The sequence below is a fragment of the Gymnoscopelus braueri genome (genome assembly GCF_963280865.1).
Source record: "Gymnoscopelus braueri genome assembly, chromosome: 11".
NCBI lineage: Eukaryota > Metazoa > Chordata > Actinopteri > Myctophiformes > Myctophidae > Gymnoscopelus > Gymnoscopelus braueri.
In genome coordinates, this window is record NC_137613.1 from 46,703,626 (window position 1) to 46,725,291 (window position 21,666).

General features: G+C 39.7%; 1 protein-coding gene across 1 annotated transcript in view; it reads right to left on the reverse strand.

The window, feature by feature from the left end:
- Window positions 1–3,569: 3,569 nt before the first annotated feature.
- Window positions 3,570–21,666, reverse strand: part of zbtb10 (zinc finger and BTB domain containing 10) — a 38,395-nt gene continuing 20,298 nt past the window's right edge. Inside the window, exons 4-6 of the mRNA XM_080442435.1 lie at window positions 18,054–18,119; window positions 11,803–11,978; window positions 3,570–7,883 (exon numbers count right to left, since the gene is read on the reverse strand). Coding sequence (XP_080298561.1) covers window positions 7,599–7,883; window positions 11,803–11,978; window positions 18,054–18,119 — 527 coding nt within the window. The 3' untranslated portion in view covers window positions 3,570–7,598. The remainder of the gene's footprint in view (window positions 7,884–11,802; window positions 11,979–18,053; window positions 18,120–21,666) is intronic.

The following is a 21,666-nucleotide window of genomic DNA, read 5'->3' on the forward strand; positions in this document are numbered from 1 at the left end:
GAACCGATTTCAAACTCAGCGCGCATCGGTGAGGACTCTCCGCCGAAAATAGTAGATCTATAAGCTCACAACAGGACTGAGCTTGTAGATCTGCTACTTTCATGTGGTTAGAAAATTTTGAAAACTAAAAAACAATTAATATTCTCCAAAACAGAATGGAATAAATTGACATAATCCAGGGACCATGCCACTTAAAAAATCATAGGACATCAATATCAAACAATGTTTTGCCGCAATGAATCTAAAATGACCCACCATGAACCAGTATTATGCAGTAGGGGAAAAAACATTATAATGTATAACACCATTCTGCATGTAGTCTGTGGCTGCTTAAAGACGGGGTGCCGTGATTTTCAGTGATTTCCCCCCCCTAAAACATAATCATCAGGTATTATGGTTATACTAGGAGGAAGATTTTTTTCCAAAAAGTGTACAGAAAGTGTTAAAATTATGTTTTTATGCGGGCACGCCTCCAGTTCATTAAGTATACCTGGTTCTCACCGTAGCACCTCCTCCACCACCTTAGCACCACCCACCTGTCCTAGTCCCTCCTCCTCCTCATGCCCACACCTGTTGTGTTATGATAATGAGGGGGAGGGTATATTTTTACTGTGTCATTAAATGTCTGTTTTTCTATTGGCACGTTTGACCCTCAAGGTTTCAGCCTCCAGGAAGAAACTCAAAATAGTCAGAGAAGACATAAAACACCATAAAAGCACCACCAGTGGGCTTAATGAAGTTCTATCAACCTCATAGACACATGAAAAACAGAAAAAGTGCAAAACCATGGCACCACCTCTTTAAGTAAAAATAAATAAAAAGAACAATAATAATAATAATAATAATAATAATGATAATAATAATAATAATAATAGTAATAATAATAATAATAATAATAATAATAATAATAATAATAATAATGATAATAATAATAATAATAATAATAATAATAATAATAATAATAATAATAATAATAATAATAATACAGTGCAAGAGAATCAAGAGGGGCTCATTGTCACTCTCATTCATACAGGTACAAGCAGCTAATTGTGGTGTGATGGTCAGCAAGACTGCAACAGCAGCAATACAATAGAAAACAAGATAGGCTAACAATGAGAATAATAGCTTAGTGGACTGTAATAAAATGAAATAAAATAAGAAATAAGAAACCAAAACTGATTTTAAAACACTCTCCCCCGTTTCAGAATCGTCTGATTCTTTTGCATGTTGATTTAACCCATTACCAACATGGCTGATATGGAGCGCCTCAAATATGCCACTGTTCATAGATTTCATTATAATCAATTCATTAATTAATATTGTAATTAATACTGAGTGCCATGTTGTAACGAATCCGATTGAGACACTGAAGCTGTAGGATCCATAGAGGTATAATATAACTAGAGGGCGGATTGCCCCGCCCCCAGCTATCATTTCAATGAATGTGCTCAGTGGCGTTTTGAAGCACCCGGAAACCTGCCGGAAGTAGAATTATTGGTTCGATTTTGTATCCCCATAGAGTTATGAGCATGCGCACTAGTGTCATTTTTGCGTTCTACGGCAGCCCGTGTGTGAAGGATTGAACGCGAGATATTTATTAAATACACTCGAGATGCATATTTATATGTAAATGCATATGTATGTATGTATAATATGTTTACATATTTATATGTATAAATATAAATATCTCTCAGTATGTTTTGCGCGTGCATGTATTTCTCCCCGCCTGCAGTTCCAGCTTTGGCCACTGGGGTGGCAGCTTCAATGTTTCTCAGCAACTCTGGGGGCTTGGTAGGATCAGCCAGAAGCAGACCAGTACAAGACCACAGGAAGGCAGGTGCTGCCCTCTTGTGTCAGGACTACACAAGGACAAGTATTTCACCTGATGACTGTAATTGTAACTCGTAACAGCAGGTGGCAGCGTAGCTCATAAATCACGGTAGGAAATCTCTAATCTAACTCACATTTTAATGACACTATTTAACAAAGCACCTGTGTATTACATGTTTTTATTTGTTGAAATCTGAATTCTGGACAACAGGTTAAGTGGAAAGCACCAGGGATTCGTGTGTTTTTGTGAATTAGTGGATAAGTGAATTATTTTCCTCTTACATTGTAAGATAGAAATTAATATAGTTTCAACATTTTGATAGTTTAGTCTACTTAAAATATATAATGAAGTCCAGTTGTATCTGTACCATGTGTTTCAATATGTACTACTACTGTTAGTATGGTATGTGCAGATGTCTACTGTCTGATCACCAGGACCTTTTATATCCTACAAGAACATCTAGTACTCCTGGTTTACAGTATATCCTACCAGGACCTCTAGTACTGCTGGTTTTATATCCTACCAGGACCTCTAGTACTGCTGGTTTTATATCCTACCAGGACCTGTAGTGCTAACAGAGAGAGGTCCTCTGTTACTTATGTTTTGATGTAACCCTTATTGATTAAATGATATTTGTACAGCACATTGGCACTTCCAGTAATTTGCACAGTTCACCTTAGTGCAATATGTATGTTGTGTTGAGTTTGATTGAATGAATGCTTAACAGTACCTGGTGTGTTTCAGTAGATTGGGCTGGACCATAGTCAGGAGGTCAGAGGGGAGTTGTGATGTGCTTTTGCTATTGATATTTATGTTGTAGCATAGTGTGAAAAAGGATAAAGAATCATGATTGTTGTAGTTCTTAAGAGTTTGTAATATATTTCTATGTGGATTAACTGTATAGGTATTCATGTATTTATAATGTTTTAGATTTACAATTCACCCCTTGGAATGGAGCAGTCCAGGCTCATTAGCTGAAGCTGGTATAAAAAGCTGCCAGTTCTGAGAGTGGTGGAAAGCTGTACACCACCATGTCAGTGTTGTAACAATAATTGAATGTTATATTTGTTGGTTTGATGAATACACCTCCTGGTTGAACTCTACACCATGCCTCTGTACTAATTTCAACCGCTAAGCTTGTCATTCTCACAAGTACTGCTGATTTTATATCCTACCAGGACCTCTAGTACTGCTGGTTTTATATCCTACCATGTAGTTTAAGTGACCTGTCTAATCAGGGCCTAGTTCAGACATGCAGTGAACTACCTGGTAGGATAGAACATAGGTTCTTCAAAATGGGGTGTGGGGACCCCTTTAGGTCCCCAGTGACATGAGTTTATATAGCATCAAAACAAGTCTAACCACTCCTATTGTATACTTGAGCTATTTAAGAAATAAAAGCTTCAAAACTCTTGAAAACATTTGAAATATCTTTTTAAACAACAGATGTTCTGTCATGAGGTCGGGTCTCTACAAGATGGGGGTCTGTGGCCAAATACATTTAAATTTGGTGGTCCTTGACATGAAAATGTAAGAAACACTGGGATAGAAAAGCAGCAATATTTTGGAATCGGCATACTATAGAGATTTTCATATAGTTGTATTTCAAAGTTTCTCGATGATTTAAGCTTCTACTAAACGCACCACTAAGTGTAAAGAATTTAAGGCTTTCCAATACCAGGAATGTGTGTCAAGTTCACAAAATCCATGATGAAAATGAATAGAGCGAGAGCACCAGTAAAGCAATATCAAAGTTTTATTTGTAAAATGTAGTATAGAGAGGAACAGTAGTACAATTGAGACAGAAAAAACAAGGAGGATGTAGTTCAATTCTTTGAAAAAGGTCTGATAAAAACGTAAAAAGAGTAACCTGAATTTGCCTGTGTGTTCGGACGGGGGACCATGGTGTGTGTGTGCGTGGGGATGTATGGTGTTTGTGTCTGTGGGTGTATGGTATTTGTTTGTGTGTGAGCGTGTGTGTGTGTGTGCGTGTGTGGCCTCCCCAAGTTTTGCATCACTGTTAAGTTCCAGAGAAAAAATTGAAAAATACAACCTTTTTCTTTTTTTGCAACAGCGTAAAAAAATACAGCCGGGAAAAAAACCTGCTTTTATATCTGTAGTGTTTTTGTTAATGTTCTTTTTTTTTCTTCTTCAGTTTCTCTCTTTTCTTTGTTGTCCGTATAACAAATACAGCATTAAAATCTAAAACCAGACATGGTAGTTGTTGAGTTTTTCTTACAGTAAAATCAGTAGGATGGTAGAATAGTATAAAAACAAAAAAACAAAATAAAAACGAGACAATGGGGTGATGGGCAAGCGACGCTGTGTGAACGGAGAGCGAGAGATTTGAACTTTGAACTACTACCAAGTTTGGATTTTTGCGTTTGCTAAATTCCACCGAGTAAATCCACTAGTTAAATAATATCTTAATATAATATATATATTTAGATCTTCTCATATAATATTCTCAATATATATATATATATTTATATTTATATAAGCCCTCCCCCACAGTGATTGGAAAGGTGACAAATGTCAACACAGGGAGGGTGAGGGACTTTTTTGTGTGTTTTGTTTTCTGAGGACAGTCAAAGGGAGGTTAACGTCGGCTGTCATTAATAGCACATTGATACATATTACGTATATTCCACTGCATATGAACAGACACCGCTGTTCCAAGGTTTAGACCCGCAAACAATCCGTGTTTCTTTACAAAATATGTGCTTAATGAAAAAAAGAAAAAAAAGGAGACATCGGTAGAAAGGACAAAATAAAACCATATCGTCACTGTTAGGTTTAGAAACCTCATATCTCCATGTTTCAACTTTTGATGTTTTTTTCTTAAATGAAAAGCCTAGTTCATCATGAGTGGCACACAAAAGTAGTGAAAATAGCCGATCTAACAAGCTCACAACGCCTCGCAATGCGAGGCGTTGTGAGCTTGTAGATCGGCTATTTTCACTAAAATGTTTTTAAAATAATGATAACGACTGCTTTTGGACACACAAGGTTTCCACCCTAACAGCGACGATATGCTTTCTATGGTAAAGTGAATGATTCCAGAGAATAAGAAAAACATCTCTTTTTTTTAAATCTGGACAATTACAGACACAGAGCAAGGATTCTCTCTACACTAATATAAAGTTTGCAACCTGGCTTTTTCGCATACATTATAATTCAACAATAATTAAAAAGACAAACAATTTTGGTTGGACAAATAGAAATTAACAGTCTTGATTGCATTTTGGAGTCAATATACATATATAATATTAAATAACAAAACAAAAAAAATGTGTAATAAAAACAAAAGAGTAGCGCACTGGGAAGAGAAAAAAAAAGAATAAAAGGAAAACAACAGTTTCTCATAATAGTTCCATTCAGACCCGCTTCTGGGGGGGAAAGCAAAGATACATCAAACAAAAAGAGAAGAAAATTGATGAACGCAAAAGTTAAGTGCATGTCTATGAGGTGCCATAGAGGGGGACAAAAGCGTTGTCCGACCTGGCAGACCTAATTGACAGAACGAGAAAAAAAAGGACTTCTATCAAATCAAATTATCCCATGGATGTCATTTTGTATAAACGAGGAAAACCAAAACGGAGTTCGTTCTTTCAGACTTCATACATCACATCAAAAGAATTCCACTCGCCTCCCCTCTCCCACGCACCCAACGTTCAAGTGATCCAAAATATATAAATTTACTATATATATATATATAACTCAGTACCTAATATAAACAAACGTATACAGCGATCCATCTCCGCTTAGGTCCTTAGAACATCACTGACTGCCGGTAGGGCTGGGCCATGTGGACAAAATCCAATATTAGATCTTTTTTTTACCAAATGCCTCAACATCGATATTGTGATCATAATATCGTATTGTGATTTTTTCCCCCCCAATATTTCAAAACTTTTTCAAAAATAACCCAAAGCTTGTGAGCTTGTGGATCCACTACTTACACTATTTTTGAAAAGTTTTGAAAATTCTAAAGTATAAAACAAGGCTTAAGTGATTAAAGACAACACTTATGCACTTATCACAATATCAAGGTATCCAAAATCCCAGGCAGTATCTAGTCTCACATCACGATATCGATAGAACATCGCTATAAATCGCCCAGCCCTAACTACCGGCAGTTTGACAAAAAATGGTATGTGTGTGTGTGCATTAAATAAAAACAAAAAGCTTTAAAAAAGATGGCAAAGCATTACCTGATAGTCGCCGTAGCACAACAGTGTTCTATTGTTTAAGCTGATTAGATTTTTAACTGAGTCAGTATTAAGCCTTATGATTATAAAAAAACATCATATACAGCCTGTAGGTCCAGTATTTTGCGACAAGCATTACAGCACCAAACGTTCTCGTCATTTGGCAAAAATTCAAGCTTTAAGTGAAAGTCAAAAATGCTTCTTTTTTTTATAATAAAGTGTTTGCTGTGACGCCGTGATTTGTATAAAGCTAGCAAGAACATTTCCCATTGTACTTTTGATTTTTTTCTTTCTTTTTTTTAGTTCCACAGACAACCCTCCCCCCACCCCCCCTCGCCCCACCCCACCCCCACACGCCGTTCCTAGTTTTTTTATTAAGCGTTTTTCAGTAGTTTTTTTATTTATTTATTTATTTGTGTGTGATTCCTGCTAAATCTTGGTGTGCGGTCTGCTTGGCACAAATAGCACAGCCTTCTCTTAAATTAAAGTCATAAATATGGCTGTGGTACATTTAGAGTCACAAAACAGATTTTTTGGTTCCAAGATTTGTGCAGGGAAAAGAAAAAAAAAGAAATAAGGAAATAATAATATAATAATAAAACATTTAGGGCATCTAAACAAGTTGATTCTACAGAGCAAAGTTAAAAAAGGGAAAAAAAATCTTTCCGACGGCAAATAATGCTCTTTCTTTCCGCGTCGGCGCGACTCAGCGCGCGGCGCGATTATACTTTCAAGATTTGGGCAGAAAACCCACAGCTAGCCTCTGCTCGCAGACATAGACAGAAACAAATTACAAATTATAGCATTTAATAAGACCATTAGAACTCTAGAACTCTTCATAAATTAAATAATTAACATTTCTCTCTTTATTTTTCTTTAGATGATTGGCCTATCGTTATCTTAACCACTTAAACCCTACATACACAGTTGACCCGAGTCCCCCAGGGCTCTGCACTAGGTCCCTCTGCATCAAATCACTTCGCCGAAAGCACACGATATATATATATAAGCTCGCAACACGACATGTTGTGAGCTTATACTGTAGGTCTGCTATTTGCAGCCCGAATGCTCGCCCCTCAGAATCGGGACGCTAGGGTTCAAGTGGTTAAAAACTCTGTACATCGTTCGAACCCCCCAATATCCCCCCACCCCCCCAAAGAAAGAAAAACAGGAGATAAAAATACATCACCAAGAACCTGATTTTCTCAAAGGACTCCTCTTTAGAATCTCTCCAGTGGGCGCTGGGCCCAGAGTCATACGCATATCTCAACGATAATAAAATCTGTACATCTTAGAACCCCCCCCCACTCTACCCAAAGCTTTTTTTAATTCACTATTTGTCTATCTTTGTCACACACTTGCGTGGAAGTAACCTCGAGGTTGTGATAGCACTTTGGAGTTGTTGATTGTTTACCAGCTAGTTTTTTTTTTAAACAGATATATATTAAAACATTATTTTCTTTCTCTTTTTTTTGTTGTTGGGTTTTTTGTTTTCTTCGTAGTTTTGTTTCTTAAGCTTCTTTTTTTGTGTGTGTGGAAAAAAAACTAAAAAATTGTCAGTCCTCCTCGAGGGCGGCACCAGTGTCGCCCTCGCCCCAGGCTGATTGGTCGTTGTCGGCGGGGTCTTCGCCCTCCAGGTCCAGGTCGGCCTCCTCGCCGTCGAAGTCGTCGTCCCGGGGGAACTCCATGGCGTCCAGGCCCTCCTGCGTGGCCTGGTGGGAGTCGGCGCAGTCCACGCACACGCCGTAGCGCCGCGAGCCGTGGCGGATGCCCACGCTCGCCGCCAGCATGAAGATCTTCTTGCACACCATGCACTTGTACTTTTTGTCCTTCTTGTGCACCTGTAGAGAGAGAGAGAGAGAGAGAGAGAGAGAGAGAGAGAGAGAGAGAGGGTATTAATGGACAGTCAGAAATCCGAGAGATTTTTTGGGGTTGGTCAAAGAGGCAAAGGAAAATATCTCCTCGTATGAAAAGTATTTTCATAAATGAATGCCCTATACTTCGTCATATTACAGTTCCTGAGCTTGTACTGTAGATTGACTGTTTTTGCTATTTTTGAAAAATAAATTAAGTGAATTATGTGATTAAGTCTGTCTGTGGGTTTTATAAATACGGAACCAATGAAAAGTATTAACAAGAGCTTGTGACCAAATATTAATTACATTGGATCCATTGGAACACAAGGTTTCCACCTCATATACCATATCCTATATCCAAAACTGTTACTTTTCAGGATTCAAATAAAAAAATAGCAAAAGTAGCAGATCTACAAGCTTGTACATCTGCTACTTTTGATGCTTTCGTGTGACGCTGTAGTATGATAAAGTAGGGCGTTAACTTACGAAAAAACATAAAAAGCTAGAATGTGGAGATAAGAGGTTTCTGCCAGACAGTTACATTATAGTAATACCGTCATGGAGTGACTTGCTACTGTTTGTCTTAAACGGTGTAAGATGTTTTGACTAAAAGTGTGCCGACGACTCCATGTTGACCTGACGGTACCCGGGGAAAGAAACTTTATGTACCAATAATATTTAGAGAAGAGCGCCATGCACGCTGCAGGACCCACCAATATGTGGAAGAATTATCATGGCTTTAACCCTTTATGAGCAGGAAGGCGTCTACAAATGTCTTCTAAATCCTAAGTTTTCTGAAGAAAAAAAACGTATGTTGCTATAATATCAGTGGTTCTCAAACCTTTTCATGTCAAGGACCACCCAAAATTATATGTATTTGGACGCAGACCCCCATCTGAAAATATTGTGTTCCAGGGACCCCCCAGAAGCAAAGATTTGAGTCAAAAATGTCCCCTTCAAAAACGTATATATACTCATAGATTTGCACACATTTTCAAGATTTTTCAAAAATAGCAGATCTACAAGCTCATAGCGTGGCACTTGGTGCCGTGCTATGAGCTTGTATATCTGCTATTTTTGACTAGCCAAAGTATAAAATAATGGTTATAGCTAAAATCTAAAATGACACAATGCGTTCCCGGATTGAATGGGTTAAGTTTACACTCATTTTAGAAGGGTCTAATGTTGGAATGCGTTTTTTATATATTCATTATGCAGGGTCTCCAAGGTCATGCTGCTTCAGCCCTCAGAGAAGAACTTAACATACACACAAGAATCACAAGAAATATGATCAGGCGTGGATTCATAACATCCGCACATAATTACAGTTTTATGTGTTACGTGCAATGTGGCATTAAACTATATGAATTCAAACATAGCTAAATGATCATTAGAGCATGATTCCGCATGAAATCATTCACTTGATTTTGAGCCACAACGTGTATTTTTATACACACACGTGCGCGACAGTCGCGATTTAAATAATCTATTAATTATGTAGGCCTATTGATAATTAACACTTGGGGTGCCAGAGGTTTATTAAAATATTATATGTTGAGTGCCAGGATTTTAAACAATTTTTGAACCTTTTTCAAGTAGTCACAAAATATTTTCAGTGATCACCGTCCTCACGGTGATCCCCTCATTACACACATACAGGTCTCGTACAATCGGGGGGAAAAAATTAAAAACATTCGGTAATCCGTTCCATAGTTGCAGCCAGTTGAAAATAGTTAAATTAACATTGTAAAAAAAAAAGTACACAGGAGCCGAGATACAGGTTTTTGAAGTCATAAGTTAACCAGGAAGTGGATTGGAGTCTAAATCTTCGAACAATGATATCTCCTGGTGCTGTGAAAAAAATATATATATATATATAAATATATATATAATATATATGTACGGTGTGGCACCTGACGTCAGTTTTTGAAAAAACGTATATATACGGTTTTGGCACCCAATGTGTTAATGTTACTAATTAAGTTACTAGTTAATTGTAACCATAACATTGGAGGAATTTTGGGGCCATCGTGTTGGGAGTTGTCATGGCTTTATGTAAAAGAGAGAAGGATACAGTTTGAATCTAAATGTAGTTATAGTAAAGTGATATTTGATTCATTAGAGAAAAACATTAATGCATTTTAGGAGTATGCTGTTCATTCAGAGGGGAGATGTGGAAAGCTTTAGCAAACCTGTTGACACCACAGGTAGGCTGGATATACACCTGAAACTAAGATGTTTTGTTAATCATCTTCCAAAAGTAGATGTTGAAATATTGTTTTTCTCTAATCCCACCAGGATTTAAAAAACAGCTTGACATTTGCTTTGAGATGTGACCAGAGAGTTAACCCTCTCTCAGCTCTGGAACTGGATAGGATTAAGTCTGAACCTCCATACACACAATGTGAAATGGAGGCTACAGGCATAATGCTTGTGTAAAGCTAGCACATTGCATTGTCCCTCTCTGTCAGGCAATACTTAAATTGGCATTACAAGCAGAATGAATGCCAAAAGGGTAGATATTATTGTATAACTGTGGACACATGGTCTTCCAATGCAAACAGCTCTGTACTTTGAGAGGACTTGGAGAAACACTCGGAGAAACACTCACCCTTATGATAAGTGATTATGTTTTATTTGTTTTAACCCATTAAGACCGGGAACGCATCGGTGTCATTTTTTGATTTGAGCTAAAAAAAAACATTATCTTACACATTGGCTATTCAAAAATAGCAGATATACAAGCTCATAGTGCGGCTATGAGCTTGTAGATCTGCTATTTTTTTTTAAATGTGTGCAAATCTGTGAATATATATATTATTTTAAAGCGAACATTTTTAACTAAAATCTTTGCTCCTGGGGGTCCCTGGAACCAACTATTTTGAGATGGGGGTCGGCAGCCAAATGCATATCACCTTGACAATTATGAAAAGGTTTGAGAACCACTGATGTAGCAACAAAGGTTTTTTAGAATACTGTTGGGATTTAGAAGACATTTGTAGAATCGGCTTCAGGTCTTAATGGGTTAAGTTGAGTCCGTAACAGTGTACCAGCTCAGTGGCCTTGTGGTTAGCGTGTTAAATGTGCCATTTTGTCGATAGTTTGCGCATACTGAGATGCCCACAATATGGACGCCAGTGTTTTAACGTTGTTAAATGAAAATACTCATTTGGCTGGGAAGCCACTGCGGGCCTCCATGTAGTGTGTGTTTGCGTGCATGGCGGGCCTCCATGTAGAGCAGCGGTGGGCAACTTTGATGATGGAGAGGGCCACTATATTTCCACACTCACTCCAGTGGGCAACATTGCAAATACTGTAGGGCAGACACGTCTTATCTCCGTATTTAACTTTGTAAATTAATGCTGTACTTCGCTATTATATGTCACACAAAAGTAGCAAAAATAGCCGATCTACAAGTTCAAAACGCGTCGCAGTGCGACACGTTTTGAGCTGCTATCTGCTATTTTTAAATTGGAATCCAGATTTTTTTTTTGCTAGTTTTGAATTGGAATCCTGAAAAGTATTCTTTTAATTTCATTTCAAATGCATTTAGTTATACTTATGTTAACTTTATGAACTTAAATACAAATACATTGGACATAAAAAAGACAATATAATTTTAATACTAGTCATTAAGCTACTAATAAAGACTGAAATAATTAAAGCGGGTCATGTTTGCATGTTTGGAATTGTAACAGCTGAAATCAATAATATATCAGTAATCCGATATTAACCTGCGGGCCACATTAAGTGAAGGTGGGGGACGCATGTGGCCCCTGGGCCGCCAGTTGCCCATGTACGACATGTATATAGAGTGTGTTTGCATGCACAACGGGCCTTCATGTGTAGAGTGTGTGTGCGTGCACGGCGGGGCCTCCATGTAGTGTGTGTGTGCGGTACCCACCAGGGAATGTCTCTTGACGTGCTCGCGGCGGGTGAACAGCTTGCCGCAGATGTCGCAGCTGAAGGAACGAACGCCCGAGTGGATGATGAGGTGCCTCTTGAGCGTGCGCCGGTGCTTGGCAATGTAGTTGCAGTGGGGACACTTGAGCTTATTGAGGGCCAGGTCGGACGTCTCGCCTGGGGACGCACAAGGGTGACAAAACAAACACACACACACACAGGTTCAGAGACTGGTTAGCGACGTGGTTGATGTGGTAGCGTCATTCATTATTCACAGTGGTGGAAAAAGTACTCACATGTTTTACGTTTTAAGTAAAAGTATCAATACTGCAATGTAGAAATACTCGGTTACAAGTTCTAAATTTACTTGAGTATATGTACAAAAAGTATTGGTAACAAAATGTACCTAAAGTACCAAAAGTAAAAGTACTCATTGTGCAGAATGTCCCATTTCACAAGTTTTCAAATGTATAAAAATCTTTTGAAAATAGCAGATCTACAAGCTCATGATGTGTCGCATCGCGACGCATTGTGAGTTTGTAGATCGGCTATTTTCAAATGGTCGGAATGTAAATTGGATAATGTATGTTTTGTAATGATAATACAAATCTACAAAGTAACTAGTAACTAAAGTTTTCAAATAATTGTAGAGGAGTAAAAGTACAATATTTGCCTCTGAGATGTAGTGGAGTAGAAGTAAAAGTACTGAAAATTGGAAAAAACTCCAGTAAAGTAAATAAATACCTCAAATTTGTACTTAAGTACAGTACTTGAGTAAATGTACTTAGTTACTTTACACCACTGATTATTCATGTTTGCTTCTACTGTGAACCATTGTGTACCCACATTGAGAAACACTGGCTAAAGCCATATATATGAAAATCACCTGGGCCCAAGAGTTCCAAACTTTTAAAGCACTTAAACCCTCTAGTCTTAGTGAAACAATACTTTTTTTTCCGTCTACAGCAAATCTCTTCGCCAAAAACTACAAGCTCTCAACGTGTTGCGATATATGGGTTCTGGAATTCAAGTGGTTATTCCAGAGGTAAGCATGCACATCCCAAAAAACATATCAGGTGCTGGACATCAATACGTACATTAGAGGTAAAGAGGGGAAGTCCGCACACTGTTAGCTCCCAGTAGAACAGTATGAATTTTCTACTGGGAGCTAACAGCTATTCCCTAGCCAAGTGGATCAGCTTTGGATTTTGAGTTGTTCAAAACAAAAAAACAGCATTGGGATCACTTTGATGTCCGATCTGTGATCACAGCATTATCTCATCAAATATTATGTAAATAAACATGAGATATAAGTGTGATTAATCAAATAACATCCTTAACACCCAAAATACAAATCGGATCCACTCGGATAGGGATTAAAACCTGAATATCATATTAATCATCTGTAGAGCTGTGTGTGTGTGTGTGTGTGTGTGTGTGTGTGTGTGTGTGTGTGTGTGTGTGTGTGTGTGTGTGTGTGTGTCAACCCAATGTTGTGGTTACTGAATAACAAATGACACTCTTTAGGAATGAAAGGCTTCTACAGAATGTTGGATATCTCCGGGGAAGTGGGCATGGGTTCAGGTGTGTGAACAAGGCGGATTGATTAGGGTTTATTTATGGAGCAAATATTGATATTAGATGTCTCCAGCTTATCAAATTCTCTCTACAGCACTATATTAATGGTCCAAATATAAACAAATACGCACCGACTGTAGCTCCTCCAACAAAATACATTTGAAACAGGAATAGGGATGTTTTCATTCTCTGCTTGGACTTACTGAACTCTTACACAAGGACTAACAGTAGACAACACAACTATGACGTTTTAAACTGCATATGGTCGCTGTCTGTTGGAGACCTTGTATGTCTAAAACTGTTACTTTTCAGGAAAAAAAACTAAAAAAACAAAGAACCTGAGTTCCAATGCAGTTACTATTTAGTCACAAGCTATTCTTAATACTTCTCATTTGTTCGATATTTACAGACACACGCAGATCTACAAGCTCACAACGCGCTGTGTGAGCTTGTAGGTCGGTTATTTTTTGCTAATTTTGTGTGACACTGTAGGCCTAGTATGACAAAATAGGGAATTCATTTATGGGGAGGGGGGGGGGGGTCTATATGTTTGTGTTATATTAGGATAGTTTTTCCACTGGTAATGTTAGAAAACATTGGAGTAAAACAGAACTTATCAAATAAGAATTGTGAATAACAGCTTAAAAGCACAGGGGGGTGGTGCAGTGGCCTCCAGGGGGCGCCAGGGGACCAATTGGAAAGCAGGGCAAAAATATTTTCTCTATATCTATCTATCTATCTACCTAATGTCAGCTTATTGTGCCAGTTTAAATCGCTTTCAAAATGATCTACAAGCTCACAACTCGCGATGCATTGTGAGCTTGCAGATTGGCTATTTTTCCACCCCTTTGTTTTAAATCCACTTGGCAATAGAGGGTGGCAGTAGCCAGAGAGGCTATATGACTAGTTGAAGGGTCCTTGGTATGGAAAGGTTTGGGAAACCCCTGGGTTAAATGATACAGTCAAAGTCATAACATCAACAGTGAGTTTGTCTCATTCTAAAAAAGCACCAGCACCAGCACCCACACACACACACACTTCACTTCAAAGGGAGGGAAGGGTGTTTTGGCTCTGTCCTAAAGCTGCGTGTGTGTGTGTGGGGGGGGGGGGGGGTGCTCACACAACGCCCTGCTTAACAACCCATTAAGACCTGGAACGCATTGGTGTCACTTTTTTGATTTGAGCAAAAAAAAAATAGCAGATGTACGAGCTTGTAGATCTGCAAAAAAAAAATATCGTAAAAATGCGTGCAAATCTTTTGAATATATATTATTTTAAAGCAAACATTTTTAAACTCAAATCTTTTAACAAAATGTTTTGAGATGGCCAAATTTTGAGATGGCCAAATTCATATCGTTTTGGGGGGTCCTTGACATGAAAAAGTTTGAGCACCACTGATATAGAAACATTACGTTTTTTCTGAAAACTGTTGGGATTCTAGAAGACATTTGTAGAATCGGCTTCAGGTCTCAAAGGGTTAATAACTTCACCTCGTTTTTAAATGGAGTAAATGTGTCATGCTGCATGGCAACAGGCCGACCCCCCACTCACCCCCCCCCCCCCTCCCCCTCTCTCAGGGTAATAACCAAATGAGTCTAATGTGGGTTCCTGGTCCAACAGGGATGTTTTCTGGAGGTGATAATGTCTTCGCAAGTAAACTGATGCCTTTACATGTGGACAGACGTCACTATACTGAGGAATATTCCTTAACCCATTAAGACCTAAATCTTCTAAAATCCTAACAGTTTTCTGAAAAACGTATGTCGCCATGTCAGTCGTGCTCAAACATTTTCGTGTCAAGGACCACCCAAATGTATATGGATTTGGCAGCCGACCCCCCATCTCATAATATTTTGTTCCAGGGACCCCCCAGAAGCAAAGATTTGAGTTAAAATGTTTGCTTTAAAAGAATATATATATATATATATATATATATATATATATATATATATATATATATATATATATATATATATATATATATTCAAAGATTTTCACTTTGGCTATTCAAAAACAGCAGATCTACAAGCTCGTAGCGCGGCACTATGAGCTTGTATAAAAATAAAAATAATGTATAAAAATGTTTTTTAAGTGGTTACACAGGTGCGTTCCTGGTTTTAATGAGTTATGCCAGTCTCTGTGTGTGCTCTGATGAGATCACATGAATGTAACAATACCGTCATCATCTCCAAGTTTCATCTTTTTATGTGTTTTCATAAATGAATACCCAATTTTATATTTTGTACAGTTATATATGAACGTAGCACAAAAAGTTGGAAAATGTGTGTTTGGTAGATTAATTCTCTTTTGCAACAATGCTTCTTGGCAATGACTTTTATACAGTTTGGCAAGTTTATTTCTCTTTCAAATGATGCCCCGTTTCTGGGGAACAGGCATTTTTCACAAGCAGAGCCCATGAAAAATGCCAAACGTATTCGTATTCTGCTGTTGCTATTTGACTCTTTGTTTTGAGCTTCCTCACCCCAGGTGCAGGGGTACATGGGGTGTACCTGGGGGGGCTCTGTGTCTCTCCCTAGGATACATGCCCTTCCCCATAGGATCCCACTCTAACAGAGGTCTGTTAGAGTGGGATCCTATGGGGAGACACAGAGCCCAGGAGTTCCTAGGCTGTTTCCCCTCTCTCCCCCCCTCTGGGGGGGGGGGGAGAAACCTCCGTAAAAACAGAGGGAGTCAGGCCAGCAGGTGTATGGGAAAATTAAGGCCTGTCTCTCGGATAAGATTAGTGGAACAGCCCTTTTAATGGTTGAAGGTCTGTTAGAGTGGGATCCTATTGGGGAGACATGGACCCCATGGCACACACATGGGGTCACATTTTTCATGGGCTCAAAACACAGAATTCCTTACAAATGGGGCACCATTTAAAAAGGGGAAATAAACAGGCTTTCCAACAGCATTACAAGCTATTGCCAAGACTCAAGAGGCATTGTTGCAACAGAGAAATACATTTCTGAACCTTTGCATGTGTACGCAAGCACACCTTCAATGTTAAATTAGCACTATCTTATGTTTCCAATGCCTATATAGCATACCGTCTCCGTCGGGGTGGAAACCTCATATGTCCAAAACCGTTATACTTTTCAGGATTCAAATTAGAAAACAGCAGATCGACAAGCTCGAAACGCGGATCTGCTAGTTTTGTGTGCCGCTGTAGCGTGATCAAATAAGGCGTTAATTTACGGAAAAACACAAGTTAAAACGTGGAGATAAGAGGTTTCTGCCCCCGACAGCAACAACATGCCCTCTGTGTGTTTTCCATACAAACGCTACGCTGGCCTTGACTAGACATCTCTGCCAACAGGCTACGCTGGACAGCTGGCTGTGCTAATAAACAAGGTATGTATTGATTGTGAAGGGGCTGCAGAGTGTGTGTGTGTGTGTGTGTGTGTGTGTGTGTGTGTGTGTGTGTGCTATTCTTTATCATGGAGGGTGGGGGGAGGGTGGGGGGCTGACGGGGTCTGGCCTTTTGTTTGAGCCACACACAGCCCAACAAACACGGCCGTCGCTAGGGCAGGTTGCTAGGACAGGGGCTGGGGGAGATGGTTGATGAGGACCAGGTCACCTGTGTATTCGCCCCGTGTGTGTGTGTGTGTGTGTGTGTGTGTGTGTGTGTGTGTGTGTGTGTAAGGTGGTAAGTGCCACATTTTTGGCATCATAACAAGCTAATATAGCAAGGTATTAGGGATCGAACTAACAGATGTAATCAATTATAAAATATATTGATTTTTTAATCAATATCTTTTATAATATATTATAATATTTTGTGATGGAAAAAAATACTATATATATATATATATATATATATATTCAATAGTTGCAGCCATACTAATGATAATGTACTTCCTTGTGTGAAACATCATTATTTGCAGAAGTTCATCAAAACACACAAAAGCCAGGGATGAGCGTGGGCAATTACTTTCCTTTACCACCATTCCTAAATCCAGGGTGCTATTTTAACCCTGAGGGGTTAAAAAAACAGACACGCACAGGTTTATGTTAATCTGATTTGGCCCGTGCAAAGTGAAGCGGCGATCCAACAGACATGAAGCAAGGTGCTATATTGATCTGTTTATCTCTAGACTAAAACAATACAGAGTATACTGTAGTGCAGAGATTCAAGGACCCCCCCAGATTGATGTGCGTCAGGCCACGGACCCCCATCTAACTCTGAATTTAATTCGAGAGTGTGCCGAGTGGAACCAAATGGACCCATTTTCAGAGCGTGTTTATCGATTGTGTTCCAGCTTGGATCAATAATAACATATTATACGTTAAGTTAATAATATGCATACTTTTTTAGATCCGTCTCTGTCGGCGTGGAAACCTCATATGTCCAAAACTGATACTTTTCAGAACTTTTCAGAAAAAACGCGAACTTGTAGATCTGCTACTTTTAATGCTTTTGTGTGACGCTGTAGTATGATCAAGTAGGGCGTTAATTTATGAAAAAAACACAAGTTAAAAAAAAATATGGTTTCTGCCCAACAGCAACAATATTCGTGTTATATTATCAATTGAATCATAGTGTTTTTTGCCAATTATTTGGGGGGCCCACTTGCAATATGCTCAGTGCCCAACAGGTGGTCCCCGGGCCCACGGGTTTGGGAGTCGCCGGGGGTGGATAATTAAGACGAGGGGAGTGTGAGGAAGTCTTACCGTTTTCCCACGACTCTCCTTGCTGCGAGTCTTGCAGGAGGCTGTACTGGATTTGGTTGGCCAACTCTAGGAAACGGGGGAGGGACCAGAGAGAGAGAGAGAGAGGGTGTGGGGGAGAGAGAGATGAAAGTCAGTCGAGAGCCCCTGGAGAATGCACAACGTCACAACAGCAAACAATTACACTTAAATAACATTTGTTTATGGTGTCTATTTGGTATCTATAACACATTAAGACCTGAGGCTGATTCTACAAATGTCTTCTAAATCCTAACAGTTTTCTGAAAAACCCATGTTGCTATGTCAGTGGTGCTCAAACTTTTTCATGTCCCATGTTCAGGACCCCCAAAATGATATGTATTTGGCCACGGACCCCCATCTGAAAACATTTTGTACCTCCAGAAGCAAAGATTTGAGCTACAAATGTTTGCTTGAAAAAATATATGTATTCAAAGATTATTATTTTTTTTAAATCAAAAATTTTCAAAAGATTGCAGATCTACAAGCTCATAGCGTGCGGCGCTATGAGCTTGTAGATCTGCTATTTTTGAATAGCCAAAGTATCAAATTATGGTTTAAGTGGTTACACAGATGCGTTCCCGGTTTTAACGGGTTAAAAGTAGTTTATAGGGCTAAAATGTATCAAAACCGAATTATTAGAACAGATGCTGTAGGTTAATTGAATTATGAATAGGGATTTTTGATCATTCTTTTAACAATGTGTTATATTCTATCAACAAATCGACAGAGATAGAGAGGAGGGGGGGGGGGGGGGTGCAAGTCAGTTGAGCCCCTGGGGAATGCACACAACACCTTGCACATACAAACCTACTGTATGCAAAGTGGCTTGATTTAGTAGTAGCAAAGTGATTTAATCGATTATGAAAAAATCATCGATTTGAATGAAATAAACTATTTTCAGAAAGCGAAAATGGCAGATCTACAAATCTAGCGACACACGTGAGCTTTTAGATTGGCTGTCAATGTATAAAATAGGGCTTCATATATATTTTTTAAAAGCACGTACAATTCATTTTGCGTTGATTCATAGATTTTTTTGTATATTATCCCGAAAAACACAATTATACAGTTAGGATTAGGGTTAGGGTAGGGTAAGTGATATTTTGGGGTATTTTTTTTTGTTTCATTAAAAAGGTTAATGTACTATATTCTGATAGTAATCATTGCTACAGAGCGTTTGCTCGGTCACAGGGGTCTCTCCAGCTCTTTAGTAAAACAGAATATAGTAAATTTTCAGGTAGGTACAACATTTAAGCCAATCAGGAGAGAGCACTGAAAATGCATTTTCTGTTTAATAAAGAGCTGGAGAGAGACATGGGAGACTCCTTTTACTGAACAAACGCTCTATAGCAATGAGTACTATCAGCATATAGAGGTATTTAACACTTATTTTAACCAAAGTAAATCACTTCCAGTACCCTACCTTTAATCAAAATAGAACTTGACAGAATAATTGGCTAGTTGGAACCCTACTTCACAACACAACACCTTGCGTAAACAACCCCACCCATCCACACCCCGCCCCCCCCCCCGCCCGCAAACGTAATCCTACTGTATGCAAATTGCAAAGTGGCTTGTTGCTCCCCTGCAGGCTGCAGCTTACTCTTAAGTGGGGTTCAGGGACCTCCCAGGGGTCCTTGAAGTCCAGGGGGTCCCAAGCTAAATTGGTTAATAATCATTATGACCACCTATGTCATACAAGCTCATAGCGTGGCACCGAGTGCCACGCTATGAGCTTGTAGATCTGCTATTTTTGAAAAATCCCTGGCACAAAATATATTTTTTGTGACAGGGGGGTCCGCAGCAAAAAAAAAACATCATTTTGGGGGTCCTTGACATGAAAAAAGTTTGAGAACCACTGTTCTAGGGGTCCCTGGCACACTTTTTTCGCCCCCAGATTAGGGGTCTCCGGCCAAATATAGTACATATCAATTTGGGGGGGGGGTTCCTTGACATGAAAAACATGTGAAAACCACTGCTTTACACAACAGGCTAAAAACACCCCCCACAGACAGGCAAGGCAGGGAGGAAGGGGTTACGTGACACAATGACAAGAGTCGCACGGCTCTCACACAACCGGCTCGGCTTACAATCCGCTTTCGGTGGGTGTGTGTGTGTGCACACGTGTGTGTGTGTGTGTGCGCACCTGTGTGTGCACGCCAGGGTGGGTGGGTGTGGGTGTGTGTGTATGTGTGCGCGTGTCCGGTTTCTCCAGCCACACAGGGATTAGAGCTCCCCTTTAAAAGACACGCCCCTGTGTGTGTGTGTGTGTGTGTGAGTGCGTGCGTGTCCACTCTCACTGGGTCAATATTTGGAATGGCGAGGACAGCCCCAGTGCATTACGGTGGATTAGGGAGGAGAAAAGGCCACCCCTAGCAGCTTTGCACCTCGTGTCCGCAGGGGTGTGTGTGTGTGTGTGTGTGTGTGTGTGTGTGTGTGTGTGTGACTGCGCTTCAAGAATGAGACAAGTGTGTATGCAAATGCACTTTGCCTGCTTATCTTTCTTTATATGCTGTGTGTGTGTGTGTGTGTGTGTGTGTGTGTGTGTGTGTGTGTGTGTGTGTGTGTGTGTGTGTGTGTGTGTGTGTGTGTGTGTGTGTGTGTGTGGGGAGCGGCCCACAGGGCAGGCAGCCCACCCCTTTTAAACAAGCCAACGGTCGTGTTTGGAGAGGACCCAAGAATTTATTGGCCGCGGGTCCTCTGGGGCGGAGAGCACTAACACTGCACAAAGCAACCCAGGAGCCTCGGCCACTTAAAACCCTATATACTTAGCTGACCGGGGTCCCCCAGGGCTCTGCACTGGGCACCGCTAGGATTTCCTTTCAAACATCTTCTGTCCGGAAACGGACGATCTACGGTACGAGCTCACAAACGCGCCGCAACTTGGCAACGTTGTGAGATTGTAGATCGTAGGTAGTTTCAGCGACTGTTCTGCCCAGAATAGCTTCAGCGGTGCTCAAACTTTTTCATGTCAAGGACCTCCAAAATTATATGTATTTGGCTACGGACCCCCATCTCAAAAATATTTTGTTCCAGGGACCCCCCAGAAGCAAAGATTCGAGTCAAAAATGTTCGCTTTAAGAGATATATATTCAAAGATTTGCACACATTTTCTAGATTTTTCAAAAATAGCAGATCTACAAGCTCATAGCACGGCACTCGGTGCCGCGCTATGAGCTTGTAGATCTGCTATTTTTGTACAGCCAAAGTGTAAAATAATGCTTTTTAGCTCAAATCGAAAAAATGACGTTCCAGGTCTTAATGGGTTAATAATCTATCCCTATTTTGGGCATGTCATTTATAGGCAAAAGGTTTATAGAGAACATTGGGTGAAAATGGCAGATCTGCAAGCTCACAAAGCGCCGGTGATGCGACGCTTTGTGAGCTTGTCGAGAATAGGGACGCTAGGAATGGTGTGGTTAACTCCCCTGACTGCATCACTTCTTCATGCACGTCGTCCATGTTTAGCGCACAGCGCTTCAGCTTTCCCCAAATAAAGCTCTGCTTAAGGTTGCAAACAGGCTGTTAAGCCACAATAAAAGGCCTGCGATCCATAGAGGGGGCCGCCATTATGACAGCCGTGTCCCCCGAAGGG